Here is a 23,298-nt window from a genome sequence, read left to right on the forward strand (position 1 = left end):
CTTGCATTAATTAGCTAGTCCAAATTCCCTAATATAAAAGCAATGCAGACAAAGCTTTCACTGATGAGAAGCACACTGCAGCTCGGAAGTATTGGTTAAACTTTATAATCTACATTCCCACCAAGCTCTAAGAAGGTGGCATCAGCCTCTAGTTAAGCTTGTAACCCTTGAACACAATCGACCAAGTCAAGTCAAAGCTGGACCCCAAGGTCAAGCACACTTGAAAATTACGAGAAGCAGTGTTCAAACACCAGCTCTAATATTCTATCTCTATCTATATATATATATATCTGCGTGGCAGGAGAATAACACTGCAGCTCATTGTGCAAGTTGTCTCAATGCGCAGCAATGGGTAGTCTGTGATGGGTTTGCCTTCTCTCTAAACTACATCACTTCAGTGCAGGTCCCTCCCTTATCACGGAGACACCATGTTCAGCTATCACTAAGCAAGTCAGGTATGCATGAGGCACTTTTCCCCGTATGTAGTACATTATCTTTCTGCAGTGAGAATTAAAGGCAGGCTCTTTCCCTTTTACATTACTCAGCAACTTTGTTTCAGACATTCTGACAGGCTGACCACAGACGACGTATGCAAAACAAAATGTCTAAATAAAATGTTAGCTTTGCCAGTGTCTGGGGGATTGGATCACCAGCCGTGAAAGAATTTGTTAGGCTTTACAGCTGGACACCTAGGAACAAACCCTTAGCCAGCAACAATAACAGGAAGCCTCCAAAGGGTGAATCACATCTCTCTGTCCAGCCAAAGTTGAGCGTACATGCTTTTCCCTCCTATTCTGCGCTTTGGCGCCTTCTCCAGACACACTAAAATCTGAGTGACCATGTAACGACAAATTCGAAACATATAGCCCATGGCACTACTACTCAAATGTTGCAAGCTAGTGGAAGATCAGTGCACAGCCAAGGTAATAATAGCCACTGGCCTGTTACATGTCTTCATACAATTTTGTGGAAGCTTATTCATCCAAGGCGACATGCTCTCTGAAACTTTTGCTTTCTCTTAATAATAATGCTCGGTGAAAGAAAACCGTACCACTTCTAGAACTTGAAGCTTTTTCCAAATATGTTTTTGGTTGTAAGGTAGCTAGCTAAATGATTTCTTGTTATAAATGTCCTGCATAGCAAAAACCAGTGAGTGCTTATGCAGCTGCTAGACATGGAGGAAAGTATAAACAGTGCAGAATGGTTTTCCTTGGCGCAAATTATTGTCATTCCCTTACCACTCACAAAATCTTGTATCTATAATGTGTATCATTTTTATAACTGGCACCTAAATTATTTGAGGCATTTTGAGTCTTAAAACTGACTTCATTAAAGCCTAAATACCAGAAGCTACCAGGTTATGCATGCCAAACTTGGTCTTATGTGACCGAAGTGCATGAAATGTTCTGCACAAAAGCTCTTCTACTTCTCACTATAAAATTCCCAATGAAAGAGTGTGGTCTCTGCGATAAAGAAATGTATTTTTTATAAACGATTTTTGAGGTTGTGAAGTAACAAAGCTGGCCTTACAGTAGGGATAAAGTGCATAGGCCCGCTGGCTAGCACAAGCCTGACTACGGGCAAGCGTTTGAAAATGAATCCGAGCTGCTCATCGTATAGCCACCCCAAATACTTTAACAGGTTTTATAATAAGATGTGAAAAATAAATGTGAGAAGAAAATCATGCTTAAATACAGTTCTTTAAAGAACAGTGCCATTTCTTAATGTGCGCACTCATTTAAAGCAATCATAGCAAAAGTTAGAATGTCGCATTGAAATGCTTGATATACCATCACATATCATCACAAATCCACAACTTGTAAATCAAAACCAGTCGAGTCCTCAAATGCAACAAGTAGTACCCATGATTCCTGTGCAGCCTAGCAACCAAGAGTGAAAACATATTTAGAACTCTTGTTCACAAAGCTCCTTGGCAAACAAACCGCATACAATGCACCATACAAACAACAGAGCCTCAAGCTCAGGAGTTAAGAGCACTGAGACATAACCACAAGTGCAAAGCTTCAGCAGTCTGAAGAAGCCGAGCAGCAGCCTGGTGCGAGAGCACAGATATGAAAATGAACCCCTATGGTAACTTGTAGAAAGCCACCAAATAGCATTTCCATTACACATGCGACATAAAACAAGCTGTTCTCTTGGTCATACAATATCACCCAATGTGAGCTGCTAGCCAGCAGTTTGGTTTGCTTTGTTTATGAAGTTCAACATCCCAAAGTGACAAGGGCAGTGAGGGACAACCAGAAGCAGCAATGGATGGAGGTGGAACATGAGCCAATCACAGTGCAGAACTAGCACTCCTGCTTCCCATTCTCTGCAAAGTCATTGCATTTCAGATTTCCACCTAGTGGCAACAGCAATGGCCACAGCTGTCAAAATTTTAGTTTTGCCGGCGCGCTTCATTTTCCATGGATTCATGTTCATAACAATGAATAACATAAGCAAGTGTCCTCGCCACGGCTCAGGCATTGTTGTTCCTACTTACATCCCTTTTGACAACCAAGTGACCAAAACCTGGCTCATTCACTCCTGGCGTTTTGATCAATCAGGGGCCAGATCCTGCGACGGTTCCGTTCGGGAACTGGTTCCTTTCGCTGCTCCTAACTGGTTGCTGCGTGACGTCCGGAGGTGGTTCCGCGTTTTTCGCCTACGTCACGGGGCGGGGCCACCGCTCCGAAAGGAACCTTTTTACCTGCCGGCACAGGAACCACGACGAGTTGGTTCGCTTAGAGAGGGAACCGCTCTGAGCTCGCTGTGGTGCCTCACGGCCGTAGTCGAGCTTGAGTACGGCCATGGTATTTATTTATTTATTTATTTTTTATTTTTTTTTTAGCAGCGCTATGAGTTTTAGTAAACTGACGCAGTAAAAGAGAAAAAAAAAGTACGCTTTCTACATGTCTGAGGAGGTTTTGTGGCAACACTGGCTAAGACTGTGTGCCGATCGCGAAGGGAAGTGGGGACGAAGGGGTAGGCAGGGCTGCCATCAGAAGCGAAGGTGCTCTACGCGCTTCGATCGCTACTTTGCTATGAGAGCTCTCGGTCAACAGCAGTGTAACCATTGAAATCCGGCAGTCGTGGAGACAAATAATTCGCATTTTTAAGTGTGCGGGCTGTGTTTTTGTCCCATGCTACATCAATGGAAGGGGAGCACATGGTGGCTGACTGGATTGAGTGCGGTCGGATTCCCTGCGTCATCGGCTGCGTCCTACATTTACAGCTATTCATGGAAAGTTTGCGCACACTCACGACGCTTGAGCGGCCGATAAGGCTACGGACGCTGCCCCGCTACGTAGGCAGGCGCGGACGCGCCGGCACGGTGCTGGTATCAAGCAGCTCATTCGTACTCGCAACGGCGGCAGCAACTCCTCGATCATAGAGCTAGCGTGATTCGGACTACATACTACCGGCCCTCGTTCTTAGGATATTTGCCATTCTGTGCGAAAGACAGAACTTACAAAAACTTCACAGCGAGCGAGGAAGCAGACGCCGCCGCGCGTGCGACACCATCTAGCGGCGAAAAAGGTACTCACGAGCCAAGAAAATTGCTCGGCAGTTAACAGGAAGTTTTCAAGAATATTTGTCTATAATTCACTAGTTTGAATTACTATGCAATTATTGGATTTATTTCGTGCTTAACACCACTTCGGTACAAGTATTTGGTACCAGAAAAAGCCACATGCTCGTGGTGGACATGCCTACGATCTGGCGCCATCGCTGATTGGCTGCTGCCGTTCCCGTCCTCCCCGCGAGGTGGCGCCCGCTGTCTTGCTGTCAAATTGACGTCATCCTCAAAGAGAACGGTTCCTGAAAGGAACCTCCACTGGATGCAGCCCCAGGGGTCACTAAAATGGACACAAATTGCAATATGGGCTCACTGACTTGCAACCGTAGTAAGTTTGATGCAGTTGTCTGTTAAGCTTCACTTAAGGTCTACCCTCCCTGGTGGACAGTGGTTAAGCTACACAATGTCAGTTCATGTTAAAAAAAAAAAAAAAAAAGAAAACCCAGGTGGTCTATATTTTCAGCATCATTGTGTTCCTCATGGCCAGCGATGTTTTGAAACTTCATAAACCAAACCAGTTCCTTCATAGTTTTTCTGCATGCCGTTTGCTTGCATATGCAGCCGTTCCTTTTGTGCGCTGAAGCTACTATGCGCAATAATAGAGTCACCTTGCAGGCTTCACAGCAGAGCATTGAGAATTTCACAGTGACAGTTTGCCCCAAATACAGAAAGCAACCTGTGGCGACCTAACAGTTTTACAAGGCTTAGGATGCAGATACTGAAGTGCCCAAAATGGGCTTGAACAGAAAGCCGTGGTGCTGTTGCCATCAAACGACAAGTAGACAGCAGTTTACAACAATGCACAGATCTCTAAATGTACTGCAACCACAGAGCAAGCAAAACATTAGCCAGTTTCTTTTTGAAGCCTTCCATGGTACGGCCACAAAGAAGAAAGAGCAAAATGCTAATACAATAGTACAAAGCCCTATCAGGGACATAAGTCCCCATGAACACTCAAACAATTCTGGTGCACAAGTGTCACATTTGTTGGTGATGATCTGATTTCACAATTTCACATCAGAGCCAGAGTCTGACTTTTACCTTAACAAGCCTAGTCTCGAGCCACCCACTGATAACAGAGCTATCGGCTGTGGTTCCTGATGGCATGGCCTGAATACTTCTATACCCAACAGTACCACGAAGACACAGATTTACTGAAAACCAGTGTTGGGCAATGTGAAGGTCAAGGCATACATGTGAGGCATAACGCAACTGTGTCGAGACACGCAGGAGTTCTAATAATGCACAACTAGCATGCCCACTACTTAAAACAAGTATCTGAAAGGTTTGGTGTATGGGTTTTAAGTCCCAAAGTGACTCAGGTCATGAGACACACTGTAGCGGAAGGTTCCAAAATTTCAGACCATGTGAGGAGCATGCGCCGACATCCTGCAGCATACAGCCGCCTTGCCTTTCACCTCCATCGAAAAGCAGCGCTGCAGCAGCGATTGGATCCTGCATCCTTGAGTGTAGCAGACTGCACCATAACCACTGCACCACCGTAGCGCGTACAAGTAGCTGGAAGTTCAGCACTGCTGAGCGCATGGATGTCACAGAGCAACTACTGGGTATCTGGAGCAATATAAACCTGAACGTCAAACCAGAACCATTTTCCATGCTTAACCCTCATATGCAACGCAACCTGCATACCCGGTTTTCAAACAAAAGACCAATTGTTCAACACCACTCAGCACATGGACATAAAAGAACTACTTGCAATCTTAACTACTCGCAATCTTAAGCAACACAAACCTGAACATCCTGCTGCTTGCCATAATCATTTTTCACGCTTAGCCCACATATGCAAAGGCCCAAAAAATAGATAGCCACACAAGGACAAAAGTACAGGCACTACCACTGCGCAGAAAGTAAAATCTTGCACCATTTAAATCATGTGGTGCATGCAAGTTGGCATGAATGTTGTTGCTGCTCACCAGAGGTGCAGTGGGCACAGAAGAGTTCGGCGTTATAGGGCTTTTGCATTGATATGTATACGACGCGTCTGTCCAAGAAATTTTATTTTCCTACTTAAAGAGCCATGCTACTCACCGACTGCCTTGCCAAACTTTTGTTTGCAACTAGAAACAATCTATGCTCCTGGAGTTTTATCATTTGTGTGCCAAAATAGCCACTGGTAGCTTCCCTACTCTCCCCTGCAGCAGGCAGCATGCTCATGCCCTCTCTCCTGGAGAAGCAGATGTGGTTCAGTGAGCCAGCTGTCCTAGAAATGCCCTTTCTTGCAATTACTACTCTCATTACTTGGCCTAGTCCATATTTAAAACATTGTACACTGTGGGGTTAGATGTCCAGGAGAGATGCCAGGGCTACAATGGATGTCATAATGGAGGGCTTACTCAGCTATTTTGGACACCTGCATTTCTTCACATTGCAGGTACGAAACAGGCTTCTAGCAGCCCTGCTCCCAACAGCACTAGCTGTTCTCAAGAACTCCTGCATCATGCATATGCATTTTTTTTTTTTTTTTTTACCTATTGAGCCATGGGTAAGGGTTACACAGCAGTGGTGGTCCCGACAGTCAACAGGTTAGAAGCATTTTGAAAGTAAGAACGACGTGAAAGGTCTTTGCTATGTCAGTATGGCAAAGACTGCAGAGAGAATTGAAGTTGAGGTGAGGCAAACTATGTTTTAACAGCCGGGATTCAATCCCACATCCTTGGGCGCAGTAGTCAAGTGCCATAACCACTGCACCACGGCCGGCCTCATAAAAAAAGGTCAAACAACTAGACTACACATGAAGCTCGTTTCTTCACCACTTTAATGCAGGATAGTGAATGCAGCCAAGTTGGGTTTTTTGTTTACCCATGCTGGCCAACATTTGTGAGCATGCCATTCATTAGAAGTCACACAAAGTAAGGAAGAATGAAAAGCATGAACAGCAGGAGCTGTGAAGACAAGAAATTTATCATATCTACAAGCAAAGCAAGGCCAGCCACCCAAGCAATGATGAAGAAATGTGCTTTGTCACAACCCCATGCTAGATCCACGCCCATCCCGGTGTCCGAGTAAGTAATAATGCACTTTTCCAGCAGGACATCCTTCAGCACCCTTCTCCTCTTCGGAGTTCAGCTCGGAAACACACCATGCAGGCAGACCTCACTTAGCATTTTTTGTTTGTTTTTTTGTTTTACTGTTATTTACAAATTTCAAAGAAACACTATGCAAATACCTTTAAATTTAAGGCAGCAAGTATGAATGGCGTTAGATCTGTCCAAGTGGCACAGGTATTAAACTGGTTACCTGACGCACATCTTAACGATTATCATGATAGCAGACTTGCCAAGCTGTCCAAGGTGGCACTGTGTGATAACAGATGTCAGTTTTACTTGCACATCAAAGGAACCCACAGCAGCAAAAGAGACTGATCTCCAACGACACTTCACCTGTGGAACTCTTCAAAACAGGGCTGCCTATTCATCGATAGGTTCGTGGTCAAGTCTTTTATAGCACTTCAGACCACGTTCTCCCGCGGGCAGGAGGATATACAGCTCTCATCAACAAGCTAAAGAACAAGGAATATCATGCACCACTTTCATGCAGTCCCAACCCTTGGCTCGAGTGAATGCAGACAAGCTGGCTTTTTGTGGCCAACATCCGTGTGCATACCATTCACTAAATGTTATGCAAAGCAAGCAAGAATGAAAAGTAGAAGCAGTAGGAGTTGTGAAGCCTCGAGCAATTTATTTTACACTGTGTGCAAACAAAGCACAAGCAAATAAAAACGATGTCTGCTAACATCAAACAAAGCAAGCAGTGCAACCTGAGGGAATGTTTTTATTAAATCATCACAGTTCAAGAACCACAGAAAATGCAAATAAAAAAACACAAGCCATGACACTTTTTTTTCTTTTCAACAGCAAATAAAAGTTCACATGCACTGAAATCCCAAGACATCCTTATAAACACCCAAAATTTACAAAAATGAGTACGGTCCCTAAAGACCTCCAAAATGACATGCTCCAGAATGACTAGATTCTCAAGGCCATGCATGCAGTTGCCACATCAAATATATGGCCATGCATACCAAAACGTGCCTCCAAGTAATGCACAGCTTAGGCATGCCTGCCAAAAATAATTACAGAAGAGCTCCAGGCACTTTTTTGATGGGTAATGGAGCATCACGCGAGGAAGGCAACATTTTTTTTAATGTTTATGATTTACTGCATTCATGCCCGAGCTGCCCATTCATTGTTAATAAAATATTCTATTATACACAGTATCGCTACCAACAGGGCTTCTCGAACTTCTGCCTCAAGGAACCCCAGTATGTGCCAGAGTAGAAACGGGGGAGGGGGGGGGGGGGGGGGGGGGGGGGGGGGCAGTCGCAGAACCCAGTTTGAGAACATCTGGCTTACAGCATGCAAGTGTATACAGTGCTGTGCACTCGAAAGCAGAAAACACAGTGACAATGCCATTTTCATACTGCACTGCACCAGCGCTGAGCTTGCACATAACAAATTTTGCGCCCTTTATTTTTCGTGCTCATTTCAGGGGAAAGCAAAAAGGATCACCGGTGACAAACAAAGTTGTCTAGTAAAAAAAAAAAAACAAGAAGGCCCGTTTCGGTCCCTGCAAAACAATGCTGAGCGATGCGCTCTGGCTGTCTTGGCACACATTGGCGAGGACTTGCTGACTGCTGCATGTCAGTGCATCTAAGTGACACATTAAGTTACCCAACCCCGAGCCGAGCCCGGTTCCCAGCAGTTCAGAGCCACTTCCATCTTCATGTACAGGCCCCACGACACTGCAAGCACAAATTTCGCAACACCTTTCCCATATCAAATGCTGAAGGAGCAAAATGCAGCTAAGGAAATGAAAATGACAAAGGGCACACCATGACACACATTTTGCAGGGCAGATGATGGTACAGTACTGCTAAAGGTGACATTGAGGACAAGTTAGCTTGTACAAACAGTGTCACTTAAAACAGAGAATTTGTAGGCTTGAAAAGACCGTCAATTATGAGGCTGCATTACACTGTTTAAGTTATTCCCACCAGTTGACTCACTTTTCTGTCATAGATGACCCTTTTATTGCCGGACGATAACATACATAGACCCAGAAAGAGCGAAAAAAAAAAAAAAGCAACTTTTACTGGGAGGGGAAAAAAAAAGAAAAAACTGGACAGAGTTGCATTTGTTGCCATGCTCAGTGCATAGACACATAAGCCAAATGAAGCTCTTAAGAACCAAACAGAGGTTAGAAATACCTGCCTGTCATGATAATGTGCCAATAGTTCTTAAAATGTTTGTAGTGTCTGTTAGGAGCCTAACAAATCAATAATAATATTGCCTAGTTTTATGACACGCTGGCATAAAAAACCATCGTGCACCGTACATAAAGTTCCAACGAATGGCAAGTGGGTGTAAAAAGATTAGAAGTTTTGAACGTTCCCACTTCTTTTTCAAACTCATGACAGATGAAATTTCAACAAGTGAGCTGTCTTCTAGGAGCCCGCTGGGGTGGAAATGGATGTGTTGATTCTAAAACAGAGCAAAATATTTTATTTTTCAACATTGTGTTTATGTGTGCATGTCCCGCCTACACTGTCTTTAGACCAGCATGGGCCCGAATGACCAGTAGTACCAGCATCAGTGTGTCATAATGCGCCCTTAGTTCAGCACCAGACACTGCAGCTGCATCTGTGCAGATGAGTGGCCCAGTCTCTACCTTGCTACGCTTTCAACATGCCACGCCACAGCCAGCAGCCCCTCTTAAGTTCTCTACCATCTACCACAAAGCAAGCAGGCTATTATCACAAACACCATGCCCCAAATATTACCCAGTCTATTGGAACTAACTGCTGCTGAATCCCCCTTATCCGCTGATGCACTCTTTACTCAAGCACAAGAAGGCTTCTTCGCTCGTCTCTCAGCCTCTGAAGCAACATGCCCAGACCACATCTCTGTTCCAGATTTGTACACTCCATCAAGCACTGCACAATGACACCAATCCAACAAGTCTGACCATGTCTGCTATGACTGCCACTTCAGACCACAAAGATCTGCCCACTGTACAAGGTAACATCACATATGAATACAATAACAAAAGGACATGTCTTCACCACAACCCTTTTTGGAAAATAGACTCATTCTTAACACTTATGAGATGCATACTTCCGTAGATGCTTTTATCTCACCTTCCAACAACAATAAAACAAAATAAAACAACTCCAACGCTTGATAACTTCAAATGTCCCCAACCATACTAGAGCTACGATTGCAGCCCATCACTCTGCCGAAAGGTCCCACCGACACAGGACCCATTGGGAAGTGACCCTTACATCCTCGAAATAAATCTGGCCCTGAGAAAGCAAATCTGTAAACCTAAAGCAACGCAAGTTTAAACTAGAATTGCCATGTGGTCCCCATGTTAGGTAGGACCTGGAAACATCCATCCATGGACATGGTGTTCTGCCATTAGCTCCACAGTACGCGAGCATAAATATATCACGAACGTAGAGGGTTATTCTTATATGAACAGCAATTTTTATTCATAAGACAAAAAACGTTTGTCGGTTTGCAAATGGAAAATGAAAACCAATCGCTCACTTCAAATGCACTTGCATGAATCAAATCGAAAGTGTCAAACCTATGCCAAGTCACCTGCATAAAATAACTGGTTGTCCTTCTAAGGCATCCTGAATAACCAGCTGCACACAGCTTGCGCGAGGCACCTTTTGCTCAAAGTGAAACCATGCCATACAGTAGCCAAGTTCAGTTCACAATAAATGCCTTACCAGATATTATAATGAAAAAAAAAAAAAAAAAAAATAATACATGCTGCTTTTTATCCAACCTTGTAGCTCCCTACTCTGCAAATTGGTCATCCACCCACTTCCCATTACAACTTTGATGAGGGACTCCCCAAGCACCACATGACACTAATCTACAGCATGCTTTGTAACCTTCCAGACTACCAAGTTGCTCTATTTACAAGACCATATAAACCATGCTACGATGAAAGGGTATCTATGACCTGTCTCGAATGGACCGAGGGTCGTCGTCATTGTAACAAAATTTGGCAGATCTATGAATTCACCATCAAACCTCTGGCCTGTGCCATCCACTTCCTGTATGAATATTGTGATGCAGAGAAAGGTGCTCCCCCGCCTGCAGCAGCACCAGAAATGTGGTCTTCCGACAGTGTTTCCTAAAACATCCTAGTAAACCTGTGGGAAACCTATCTAAGAGTGTGCCTATTCAACTATATCAGAAACTTCTTGTACAATCAGACATAAAGACTCTCTGGACTGGATAATCAGCCGCCGCATACGTGTTCCCATCGAATAATGAATCTATCCCCCCCCCTCCCGTTGTATAAATTAGTATTAAATTATCTTTCCGCTAAACTTACCAGGTTCTCCCCTCCAATAAGCCATCACTGCAGGTAATAGTCGAACCCGGATATATCGAACTCGAAGGGGATCGCGAAAAAGTTCGATATATCAATAATTCGATATACAGAAATTGGCTTGTGACGGCACTTACGATGCGAAAAAACGATACCGTATTTGCCGCGTAATCAACCCACTCGCATAATGAACCCACTCTCCACTTTTGCACACGAGAATTTGAAAAAAAAAAAAAATGTGTTAAGGCCAGCTCGCTCACATGCAAGCGATTGAGCGATCTCAGCGACGAGCGGCAGCGACAGAGCGAAAAATTTCCTACTTGTTGGAACTGCGTCCCTCTCGCCGCTCGAGCCACCGCGGCAGCTCAAAACAAGGTTTCTGTGTCGCTGCGGCAGAAAATCGGCAGAAAATCGCGAGCGTTCTCACTTGCATGTCGATGGCGCGCGTCACTCTGTTTCGGTCGTTGCATCCACAGCTCATTTCTTGGCAGCGTGCCAAAATGTTGCGCAGCCATAACGTCAGGGCGCGTTTATCTTTTTATAGCTCCTCCGGTGGCGGGGAGCGAACTTGGCAGAGTGCCCGGGATGGATTGATTGCACAAGGCTGGTTCGATTTATCACGCCGCGCTTGGGGCGGGCGTCATGACCGCAGCAGCTGACGGCGTGCTTCCGTTGATTCATACATGCAAAGATAAACGGCTCCCGCCAAAAAAAAAAAAAAAGCCTGCCGCTTCTTAACGTCCGCAGCCGCCATATCTTACGCTACGTAGCGCGTACAGCACAACGTTAAGAAAAAATGACTCTCGCAAAAAAATAAGTAAAAAAAAACAAACAAACAAACAGAGAGCTGTTGCTTCTTAACGTTCGCAGGCGCCATAACCACGTCAGCCGCCACGCGCAGAGGGTTCGCAACACACGCTGGAGAAAGCGTCACACGTCTGTCTGAAAACGGGCTGAGCTGGCATGGCGCATGCGTAGCGCGTGCAGAAGGAGAGAGCTCGGCAAAAGAATGGGCAGACCTACGCACATGGCTTGCAAACGTCATGTGTTGGCGCGCGGGAAACGATAACTGCAGATGCGCGCGCCTTTGGGGAATGGGCGCGGCGCTGCCCTAGCCGAACTGTCCCCTCTCGTTCCTTCCACGCGTGGCTTGAAAACGTCACGCGGCAAACGGCCAAGGGTGATGCGATCGTCTTTGCGGAAGGCACACTTTCCAGTGCGTGGTGCGGAGTTCGATATATCGAACGACCGGCGAAATTGAGTTCGATATATGACGCGGCTTTCCTATACTTTTACATGGGATTTTCAAGGGGATATTCCGTGAGTTCGATATAACCAAAATTCGATATATCTGGGTTCGATATAACCGGGTTCGACTGTATCACTTGTGGTATGGCCATGGTAGCCGAGGATGTCAACACTACCATTCAGCCAGGCCTGGAGATTAAGCCCATGCCGACGATAAGGAGCACTTGGTCACCCAAGAAATCGGCCTAAGCTGTTCTCAACCACAAAGAGCGGACTACTAATGCCTACCGCACTCTCGTTACTTCTAAGAATTAATGACCTCTCTATTCTCCGCCAAGCACGTTGCCATCCTTGGCTTCATCTGGCACAGAATGGCAGAATGTTGGTGCGGACTTGCACAATCCTCTGACAAATTTGAAATAAAATTGTTTCAAATCGAAAAAAGAAAATATATTAGTAATTACAGAAATATAAAAATACTGCAAAATGCTTTTCTCCCTTTCTTCCACAAATTTTGTGCATAAAAATGAAATTTACTTTATTTTGTCACATAACTTGCCTTCCTTGTTTCGTGAATGAAGCTGAGAGAAAGACTTGTTTGTCAACAAAAAGACTGCATAAAATCAATTTCATCCATTTGGCCACAAAGGCCTTCAAGGAATTTTGTGATCTCATTATCTCACTTGGTCAGCCATTTGCTTTCCAGTTTGTTCTCTACCAGCTTGACAACGCAATCGTACAAAATACTTCCTCCACTTAACCCTTATGGGATGTGCAAGCACATATGTCGCCTCGTTACTACTTCTACTGAGTGACTGGGGCCCACCATGAATTTCAAATACTTTGTTGCAACTTCCTATACTGCTGTGCATGATGTCTCCCATTATTGGTACTAATGCATTTCTAAACCCTTAGAGAGCTATTGTACAGTCTACTATCTTATAGTTCGCGTGTAATGCTTTTCCAAAGGCAGCAGAGAAAACAGTACTTGGCAGCAAAAACTGATGCACTCTGCAGTAACCGTAAGAGTGCAGTAAGAATGCGCGTTCAATACAGTCATGCTTTTGAACAGGGTTGCGTAAAATGGATTGTTATTTTGCGTACTTTTCATATACTGCAAGAGTGCTCTTGTATGATCTGTTCCCGAGGGCTAGATTCCTTACAGAATTGCGCTTGACATCGCATAGAAATCTTAGCGCATATCTTCAAATCCCATTAGCAATGGCCATACTGCTTGTGATTTACTACAGCTCATTTACATGCTTTATTCACATACCAGCAGCAATGTGCGAGCCAGCCCACTTCGCCTGAAAACTTCACTATCATAGCCCGCACACTGTAGGCATACAAAATGCTTTCGTACTAGTGTGCAATGCAGCGCAAGACCCAGCATACAGGACAGTTTTTAGTAAAAGTATGCACAAAGGGTGCCCGTTAACAAATTTGGCAGCACACACACACACACACAAAAAAAAGGTGCACATGTATGGCATAAAAGTGGTGCCTTTTCATGTCGATATGCTCCTGTGCTTCAGCTTGTGACCATCTCACTTCCACTCAACACCATGAACAGCTGTGCTAGTAATTTTAATGGAATATGCCTATAAACGGCCGCAGTTACAGGACCATTCACCGATCACGAATTAGGCTTGAGCTACAGTCAAAATGTGCATTAGGGTCATAGCACTGCATAGCGGATAGAATAGGCTGTGACTGCATCACACTGTTATAACAAATGGGGAGTCAATCGACATATTCATGTAACCCGGTCAGCACAAAAGTGGTAAGTGAGAGAAAGAGACAGCGTTGAAAGGGAAACTGCTGCAAATGACCGGTGGTCAACCACCGTCACCGATATGAGGTCTGAGCATGTACCAGGTCCAGGCCATACGTAGCATCTTTGCAGTGCACCAACAATAGGTAGTACATCCTGCACACAAACGTGCTGTGGTAGCTTCGCCGCTGCTTCTTTGTTGGGAATCGAAGAGGTCCATGGATGATGATCTACCAATAGATGCTATAAACGCCTCAATCGCAATCATTTGTAAAGTGCCTTGGCCACAAACATACAATCATGGCGTTGGAAAGCTTAAAAGAGCAACTTGATAATATGTGTTTGGAATGTGACGTCTACAAGCGACACTATAAAGACAAATGCTAGTCCGTTGCAAGTGGACTTGACTGTATATTAATGCCAGGTGAGTCAGGCAGCAGAAGCTTACAGTAATTGGCATATTGAAAAGCAACAAAAAGTTTTCTTTTTTTGCCAAAGTTTACAGCGGCATACCATCTAGACTCTAGAAGACGGAACCCGAAAACAGAGAAAGACTGCCCATTGACAATGCATTTAAAGAGAGCGTGGCTAAACAGATGATCACAGCAAGACACATCTTTGTCGATACGCTACAAATTGTCAAGGGTCATGCATGAAGCAGGCCCCTGCAAACTGAAACATGCAAATGAAGACCTTTTTTTCAAAATTACACAGGCAGGCAAAATGCAACAGGCCCCAATATCAGCAAGTATTGAGAGATCCTTATCCCCAAATGCAAATGCAAAGTCACACAAGGCTACCCCCCTAGAGGCCATGTTCACACTAAGTCAAAGCTGCAGCACATAGAAAAGAACAATGCAGCCATTATTTATTACACATCCCCCAAAGAGAAAAAAGCATTAAAACGACTACACAGATGCAAGCCTTAGAAATAGAAAGAGCATACAACCGCAGAGGCAAGCACAGACACACAGGGCAAACTCTAGACAGTCACAAGAGAGAAGACCACGGCAGCAGCACAGGAGACAGGGGAGAGAGCAGGTGACAGGGGGCGCCACGAGGGCAAGGAGCAACAGTGTAATGGGCTCACCGGAACAGTGCTCTCTTCCTACACGAAATGGGTGGGGGTGGCAAGCATGCGCGGCTGGTAACTGGCATCAACAACCGCACTGGGCAGTAATACCGTCATAATAGCCACCACCTGGAAGCCAAGGGGGAAGGAAGGTGGGGGAGGATATTGCTACCCGTTCCCGAAACTCCAGGGCAAGCAGCAAGGCAGAAGCACAAGGAAGAACTTGCGTGCAGTCCGACAGATGGCGTGCAATGTGTGCTTAGGACGACAGTTCCTGTTTGATTGATGTGTCACTCCCAACGCAGTATGGCGGGTCTAATACGGCTAAATCAGCAGGAAAAAGACAGGGCATAGAATGTTATGCCGTGACAAGGACACATTTCACTATGCGGGAGCATAAACACATGCCATCCACCAGAACACCAAACGCCACACACTCGGCATAAAAATGGGGAAATAAAATATCGTGCACTGTTCTGATCATGCATAAGACACAACATCAAGTTCTCCTAAAGCGAAAGTGCAAGAAGTTGCACCTGGGCACATTGCAGAACAGCAGGCTCACAAATCGTGTTGTTGTTCTCAGTTTGGAAGAAGACTAGTTGGTGTGCCTCGTGTCTCCAGAACTCAAGTTGTGTAAAATTAGCCAAATTGGTGCAACTTGTGACATAGCACACATACAACATGGCACCATTGAGTTTCTTTCAACAGTCGACAAAAAAGTCATCTTATTACCGTATATATATATATATATATATATATATACACAAACACACATGGTTCATGTAAGGGCTGCACTTTTTTTTGCTACGACAGGTGCCCGCTTACGATGAACTGAGACAAGATCCAAAGCCCCTTGTCTGTGGCTTCAATGCAAAGCATGCTAGGCCTAACAACACCAACTGAAGTGGCGCACTAAGCTGTGCACAAACTTTTGTCCTCTCTGATGCAAATGCAGAGATGGTTTGAATTTCAAACCGCCAATTGCCAAGTTGGCCAGGGTGTAGTCTACACATATGAGCTTATACACTATATAAATTAGAGAAGTGATCACAAGGTGGTGGTATGTAGTTCATATCTCGAAACCCTACAAAACAGGTTACCGTTCAATTAAAAGAAAACGCAATGCTGAGGCAGCACATCAACATTTCTGCTGTTATTGTTGCCTGCAACAACCCACTTACTATAACTATCACACAAGCGCTTAACAATAAATTATTAAAAGCTATGCTTAGAAGTCAATTCTGAGGCACTGTTCAGCACAACTAAATAATGTAAGCAACGTTGCCTGTGCTCAAATGTAAAATAATTTTAAATAACTTTTCCTCAGCTCTAAGTTTAGCACACAAAATTAATATGTGGTTTACTGAGAGTTCACCACTACACCATTCGCATAGCGGTTTGTCCCATTTTGTCAGTAAAAAGTTGCATGTAAGGCGCGTGTGCAATGCTTAAGCGACCTACAATTATTGTGAAATGTTTCTCATTTCTACATTACTTCCATTTGCCTAAGATGAGCGTAACATAGTAAAATTTGTTGTTTTAATTTCCATGCAGCTTGCCATTTACCTCTCAATTTACTGTCCTATCTAAAATAAAAGCTTCTGAAAAGAGCACCTGGCTTTTATGGACCAGAAGCACGATGTGAATTAATTTCCTTATTTCCCCAGCACACAAGCCCTACCTTCCACATAAACAAGTACGATCTCACTGGTTGTGACCCTTAAATTTCTTCCTATCAAAGGTTGCAGTGTGAAATCGATGTAGGTGATCCTGGTTTTTATTCTCTCTTTTACTCTTTGCTCTACAGCCACACACACAGCATAATACTCGGCAGTAAAACCAATGCACACTGCGGGCAGTCACATTTTTTTCACTTTAGCCTTGCACTATTGCACTTCCAACCTGCATTTCTTTGTTCTGAGCCATCAATATAAAATTCAACGAAGGTGTCGATATTTTTCTTGAAGTACTAAGTACTATTACTGTAGTATATGCTGCAACGGCAGCCACATCAAGCGAGAATAAAGTTTGCGATCATGCACTAGGCGACAATGGAATGACAGATGTGTTTCAGGAGAGAACAGATATTTAGGACACCTCAGCGCGGTTTTTCAATCGTCTAGTGGAAGCTCGTTTGCTTCAGCATAGGAGCTGTCTACCGAGGATGCGCTGTACAGCCCAGATCAGTGGTTCTGAAATGGACTGCGAAAATGTTTTTTGGAGGTCTGCAAAACCTACACCCACGAAAAAGAAAGACAGAGAGAAAATACAGGCTTTTTAAGAGGCCAGTTTAGCCGAGACTAATTCCCAGTTCCGGGGCCTGCTCCCAAAGCTATGACAATAACCTGCACAGATCGAGTCCATTGGTCTTAGTTGGCCAGTAACGGCGTGCGAATCTAAATATTGTGCTTTTCACGCTGTGGCTCATGATGACAGGACAGGCAATGATACGACCGTCCCAAAAAAAGGTGCACTCTGCATGCAGTCGACACCGGCAACGCACCAAAATTAGCCGCTTGGCCACATGCTTGAACAGTGCAATAGCAGAGCACATTGAACGGAATTTTGTCCCCATGTTTTCCACTTCAAGGATCCATGATGATCATGCACAGAAATATTTAGATAGCTTGAATAATGTTCTTTCGAATGAGACCAGCATGATGCCGGCGGAGCGCATATTTCTCAAACTGTGGGCAATAAAAGCTCGGAGTTATATGAGCTCCATTTAAAGCTCACTGCTTTCAGCAGACTTCCAGGAATGAGGAAAACATGGCCCTGACCAAGCTGCTGCATGCGAAGCAATGTATAACTCATGGTCCTTCTCTAACCATGCAACTGACTCCTCGGTCTACAAAATCCGCACTCGTCCATGCTTCTGTCATGGTATTTAATAAGGTTCACTACCACGAAGACAGAACAGATCGCGCCAATAAAAACAGGCCGCACATCTTCCGCCACACTGATGCGCAGTTCAGAACAATTGCCACCACAATGAGGCCCACCATGACAGAGATCAACTTTTGGGGACTTGCATCCTAATCGGAAGCTTTAGGAGCAGAACAAAGAAACTAGCAGACACTGTCAAGAAGTCATTTCAAAAAGGAGAGCGCCCAAGTGTCTGAAAGGCAAGAGATCTTGAATTTCTTGTCTCCGTGATGCCGTAGACTGTGGCCGACGGTGAATTGCTTCATGCACATGCTTTCGGAGCTGAAAACAAGTCCCCCAACTTGGTGTGATGGGCAAATCCAGCAGACCACAAATATGACCTAATGGTTATAGTGAGTAAATAACCACTTTGCCCATTGATCCTTACACACAAATATGGGTCTTTTGGTGCTACCACATTACAGTACATTCAATGATGCTGCTGTGAAGAATCTTGGACGGCGCTCATTATAGGGCTGTCCCTGAAAGCAACTCTAAAAATTACATTTTCCTTTTCTTTTGAAAGAAAGGCCCCACATTCTGCTTGTTCCAGTGCACCACAGACAGCAAAAGGACCGGAAAAGGCACAGAATGCTGAGCACAGAGTGCCGCATGAAACCCTTCAGCGAGCCACATCAAGATGGGAGAGGACTAGAAAATTTCCCAATAGCACATCACAACGATGATGTATCTAAATGTCAAGTCAAGTGGGCACTATGCACCACTGCATAATCAAAGACCAGTAAATCGAAGTTAAAATAGGTTAGCTCAGCCAACTTGGTACTAAGTGCAAGCAAATTTCTAGCTCCAAGTGTACTTCGTCAGAATGACATGTCAAGAGGCACTGGGTCCATACGCAGGTGAAAGGGTAGGCAACCATTTCGTGACACCCGGCAAACAAAAATGCTGCTCTCTCTCTCTCAGTGGTCCCACTTCTCTACAGGTTAAACAGGCGGCCACCTTGTCACCACTGCACCGGACCGTGGAAGACAAAAGGAAAGTGCGGCGGCAGTACTCACGCAGAGCCGACCAGTCCGCTTGAGGGCAAAAGGCGGCTGCTCGAGCTGCTGGCAGAGCCCAGGGGACCCAGAGGTGCACTGGAGTAGTGTAGGGAGGACGGAGCCACCGAGCTGCCACTGGCCGTTGCCTGAGCACTGGGAACAGACGAGGGTGGGGAGGGCCCCAACGGAGGGCCAAGAATGCTCGAGAACGAGGAAGACGAAGAAGAGGACGACGAAGATGACGAAGAGGATGGCGACGGCAGAGAGATAAGTGGCGCTGTGCCTCCCGACGATGAGGAAGGGGGCGATGACCCAGGTGGTGGGGAAAGAGTGCCTCCAAGAGGAGTAGTCGGACCTCCTGCACCAAAAGCCACAGGTATTGTCTGGAGAACCGTCCAACCCTGACAGAGCGTTCAATGACAAGTAGCAAACAGTGGCAGCCGTGCAAAATTGACAGGTGCTTGTTGATATAAAGGCAACATTGGATGGAATGAGATGTGTTAATTGTAGAATAAAGCAAAGTTTTTTTCAGTTCATTTTTCGAAGCTCAAACAGGTTTCTCTTATTACGAAATTGTGCGTGATGTGTGCGTCGCAGAGGGGGCACAAAATCACTTTGGCAAACAATAATTTCCATTCTTTTCAAAAAGGCTTTTGAAATGCAGTTCATTGTTTACGTCAACTTGAGAAAACTTCATTATCCCAAAGAGAGATAAAAAAATGCAGGAAGAAAAAAGCCGGACGAATGCAGTTTAAGTAGTAAATGCAAACTAGAATATGTAAAAAAAATGTAAGACTAACATATTTTCAAGATGACTTCAAGTTTGTTTGTCTTGTATTTACAGTGCAGTCCACTAAGAACGATAGATGACATAACAACATATAGCACCTGCTGTGGTGATGCAGTGGTTAGGTACTCTCAGCTGCGTCATAGCGTCTCTCATAGCCTGAGTCGCTTTGGGACGTTCAAACACTAAAACCAAACCGATATATTGCTTGTAACAATCAAATGCTTTGGATTTATCACTCTTCTCATTGTCCTTATGTAGAATTAAACTAGCTATAACGATTGATTATCGGCGGCATATCGGATATAATAGCTTTATCGCAGCCCAGTGCATGTTTATCTGGAACATTTGCCTGAATGTTTGATAGAAAAAGTAAGAAGAGAATGACTTGAAAACTCGACATAAGCAGCGAAAACAGGCCGGCATGGAGAAATCCGCGGGGGCCATTGTGTGCGGTTGGGAAACTAGTGCTCTGATCATTGCAACTGCTGCCTGTCGCCGCAGTAGGGGTGTGGCCATATTGTCTGTCACCAACTGTGCGTCTGTGGAAATGGTGCCAGCCGCATTGACGATGCGTTGGCTCTCGAGATGAGACAGTAGAATCATCAGGATTTCTGGCAAGGTTTCAAGGTCGGAAGCCTCATGAAAAAATAGGGCATTCACACTTTACGATTTTAACGATCATCAAGGCCCGTTCATGGCCTCGTTTGTGCCCTCTGAGGTGGAATGCATGAACCAAGGGGTCAATAAATGCATAAATAAATGGGAGATGTGCAGTATATCGAGAAATTTAGTTACCAAAATATCTATTTAAAAAAATTTTGGGCACTCAAGAGTCCTGCCCCCTTCCCGTGTTTTACACTGAATCCTATGAAAAATGAACCAAATAGACTCAGTGTGTTCACCGTAGTAAAGAATTTATTAACCGAGTACATATTTGCCTCAACAGAGTCTCCAGTACTGCTGCTGCAAAGGATCAAGTCGAGATGATTATCCTGACACCAGCAGAAGCTTTGTATGCAACCAACCGTATGCCATGCAAATTGACAAGCAGCGTCCTAGTTGACTGCAGTTCACTTACAAGCCGCTCAATGGCAGAAGGTTTAAAATTACACAGTGCTACTACCCTCCTCTTCATGCTGTAGCACACAGGCATGACCCATTCCTCTCATCAGCACATGCTCCCACGAGAGTAGACTGAAGGAGCAGATACTCTACTTGCCAAGTCGTTAGCCACCAGCCCACACGTGCAGTTCCCGACACAAAGAGCCCCTGACTTGTGCATCACAGACAGCCCAACAGACATACAAGTGTCTCCAACTGACCGTGAGTATGTGCAGAAGGCGGAAGGCCTGTAAGGAGTGGTGGCGGTGCACCCAGGTGGGAGCCAGGGGTGGGCACAGAGCTCCGGCCACCGTCCTCTTCCTCATCGCTGCTGCATTCCGTCAGGTCGATGACAACTACCCGAGGCCGCTTGTTGGGTCGTCCAGATGCATCTTTTGATGCTGAAAGTAGTTCCAAGATAAAAACCCAGCTGTTCAAGGTCAAGAACGTTTTTGTCACCTTCACTGTGCACACCACAGGCATCGCTGCACAGAGACTGCCTGGCACATATGCACGGGAACCCGAGCATGAATAAAAGCATACAGAACGCATGAAGGTGCCAATCAAAAGCGTGGCACACAAAACAAAGCATTCACAAAAGCTAATCTTGGCCAGGTCTTAAAATTCACTTAGCGCCCCCTGCCTGTGGAAAGACAAGTGCTCACTAGAAGGTGTTGAAGGTGCTGCATTTCGGGAGGTAGATGTTGATGCAGAAGAACTAGGGCTGTTGATCAGGTGGGTCTCCTTCTTAGGCACCAGCGGTGACCAAGAGCCATCCTCGTGAAACTGAACTTCGTTGCAGTCAGGCGGTGCATGGCTAGCGATGTCCATAAAGAGCCTGCAGAGAAACACCAAAGACATAAGACAAACTCATAATGTAAACCCACTTATCAGCGCCCCATCTTTGCAAATCGGGCTGAACAAGCTCGCTGGCTAAGTAAGGAAGACGCACCCGTCGATAACCAGTGAGGAGAAGGTGGCCGGCCGGTCGCAAACAGGGCATATCCAGGTTGGCTTCTTTTCGTTCATTTGCAGGTACAGGGAGGCATCAAAACACTGCAGGTGCGGGCACGTAAGCGCTCGGCACGGGATGACCATGCGCATCTTGCCCAGCTGCAACAAGAGGGAGAGCAGAACAGAATTAGGCCTACTCCCAAGAATCAATAGTAAAACAATCACACCTTCGGTGTGCATGCGACCGCAGTACAGCAAAACCTCGAGGTTAACAAACTTCAATTTAACGAAATGCCAGAGTTCAATGTAACGAAATTTCGTTGAAGGCTCAAAGCCTGAACAAAGGTGTACTGCGAACCTGAGCAGTTGCGAGGAGCGCCCATCAAAGCACAGCCTGAAAATAAGCGCAGCGTGGTCAAGGTAGACCGACCTTGGCGTAGCATGAGCAGCGCCATCTGATGTAGTGCGCGGGAGACGCAAACATGGTGTTGAGCAACTCCACCAAGCAGCATGAGCATCGACCCAGTTTAGGTCTATTTTTTACGCAGCATGCATTGCCGTGGACAGGTGGATGCAGTGTGTGTACATTTGCTTGCTATCGCGTGACTGGTCTCTCGTCGTCGTCGCGACGCTTGTCTGACGGCTCCTTTCCAAGAGCGATGGCGAAGCGGAAAATAGTACGAGTGTGCCGACGTCCCAGTTAAGTTTGCGGGCTTCGCCCAGGAACCAGTGTTCATTGCGGGTACACTGTTGCGGGGGAGATGCCGAAGGGGGCGAGCAAGGTCAAGGGGCAGCTTGACGCTGGCTGATTTATGACTGTCGCGCAGGCGGCCACTTTTCGGAAGTGATGCCAGAACACATGGCAGCAGGCGATGCTGCCGGTTCTGTCCATCCCGATTCTCGGAAAAGTCGCGCTTTGACCGTGCCGCGAGGGAAGTAGGGCAGAGCAGTTAGAAAGCACAGCATAAGCGCAGTGGCTGTGAGTTCGGCGCTAACTGCTTTGTCTCTGTTTGATTGGAGAGGACGAAGAGGTCATAAATCCCAAAACACGGCGAAACATGGGCCTGGGAGAATGCGCTGCAGAGGGAGCCGCTGTTGACATGTCTTCTCGGGAAGACGCCTGGACGTCCCTTTGAATCCGCCACCCGCGCGCAACCTACCAAGGGCAGCGATCGGAATGTTTGGGCCTGAGGTTTGCACGTGTGTGTTTATACGCGAGTGTCTTCGGAAGTGTAACCGTCGATGCCATTTATCTTTGTGACTGCTTGGCGCCTCTTGCGTGAACTGAGAGAAGACCTCGGGAGAGAGTAAATCGCAGATGTGTGTGTGTGCGCAACCACTCGCTGCTTAGTGCGTGCTTTGTGTTTGTTTTACTTAACATGCGTAGGTGAGGGGGCATATGTGGCACAGTGATTGGCCAGCCCATTTTGAAACACTGAATGTTATTGGCCACAGAGTGACTAGTCGCTGATTGGTCAA

At 45.5% G+C, this 23,298-nt stretch overlaps 1 protein-coding gene across 8 annotated transcripts in view; it reads right to left on the minus strand.

The window, feature by feature from the left end:
- LOC146199630 (E3 SUMO-protein ligase PIAS2-like) overlaps positions 1–23,298 on the minus strand; it is a 104,552-nt gene that overhangs the window by 18,470 nt on the left and 62,784 nt on the right. For 4 of the 8 annotated variants that reach the window (XM_084595154.1, XM_084595152.1, XM_084595151.1 and 1 more), the window contains 4 exons: positions 21,818–21,978; positions 21,531–21,703; positions 21,087–21,266; positions 18,993–19,332 (listed from right to left, as the gene is read on the minus strand). In XM_084595154.1, coding sequence (XP_084451280.1) covers positions 18,993–19,332; positions 21,087–21,266; positions 21,531–21,703; positions 21,818–21,978 — 854 coding nt within the window. Of the gene's footprint in view, positions 1–7,987; positions 8,343–15,063; positions 15,175–15,218; positions 15,370–18,992; positions 19,333–21,086; positions 21,267–21,530; positions 21,704–21,817; positions 21,979–23,298 lie in introns of those variants that run through there. The other 4 variants (XR_014705107.1, XR_014705106.1, XM_084595153.1 and 1 more) reach the window with 4 other exon arrangements.

This window comes from Amblyomma maculatum, chromosome 2, assembly GCF_055883805.1.
Source record: "Amblyomma maculatum isolate TAMU_Amacu chromosome 2, ASM5588380v1, whole genome shotgun sequence".
NCBI classification, from domain to species: Eukaryota; Metazoa; Arthropoda; class Arachnida; order Ixodida; family Ixodidae; genus Amblyomma; species Amblyomma maculatum.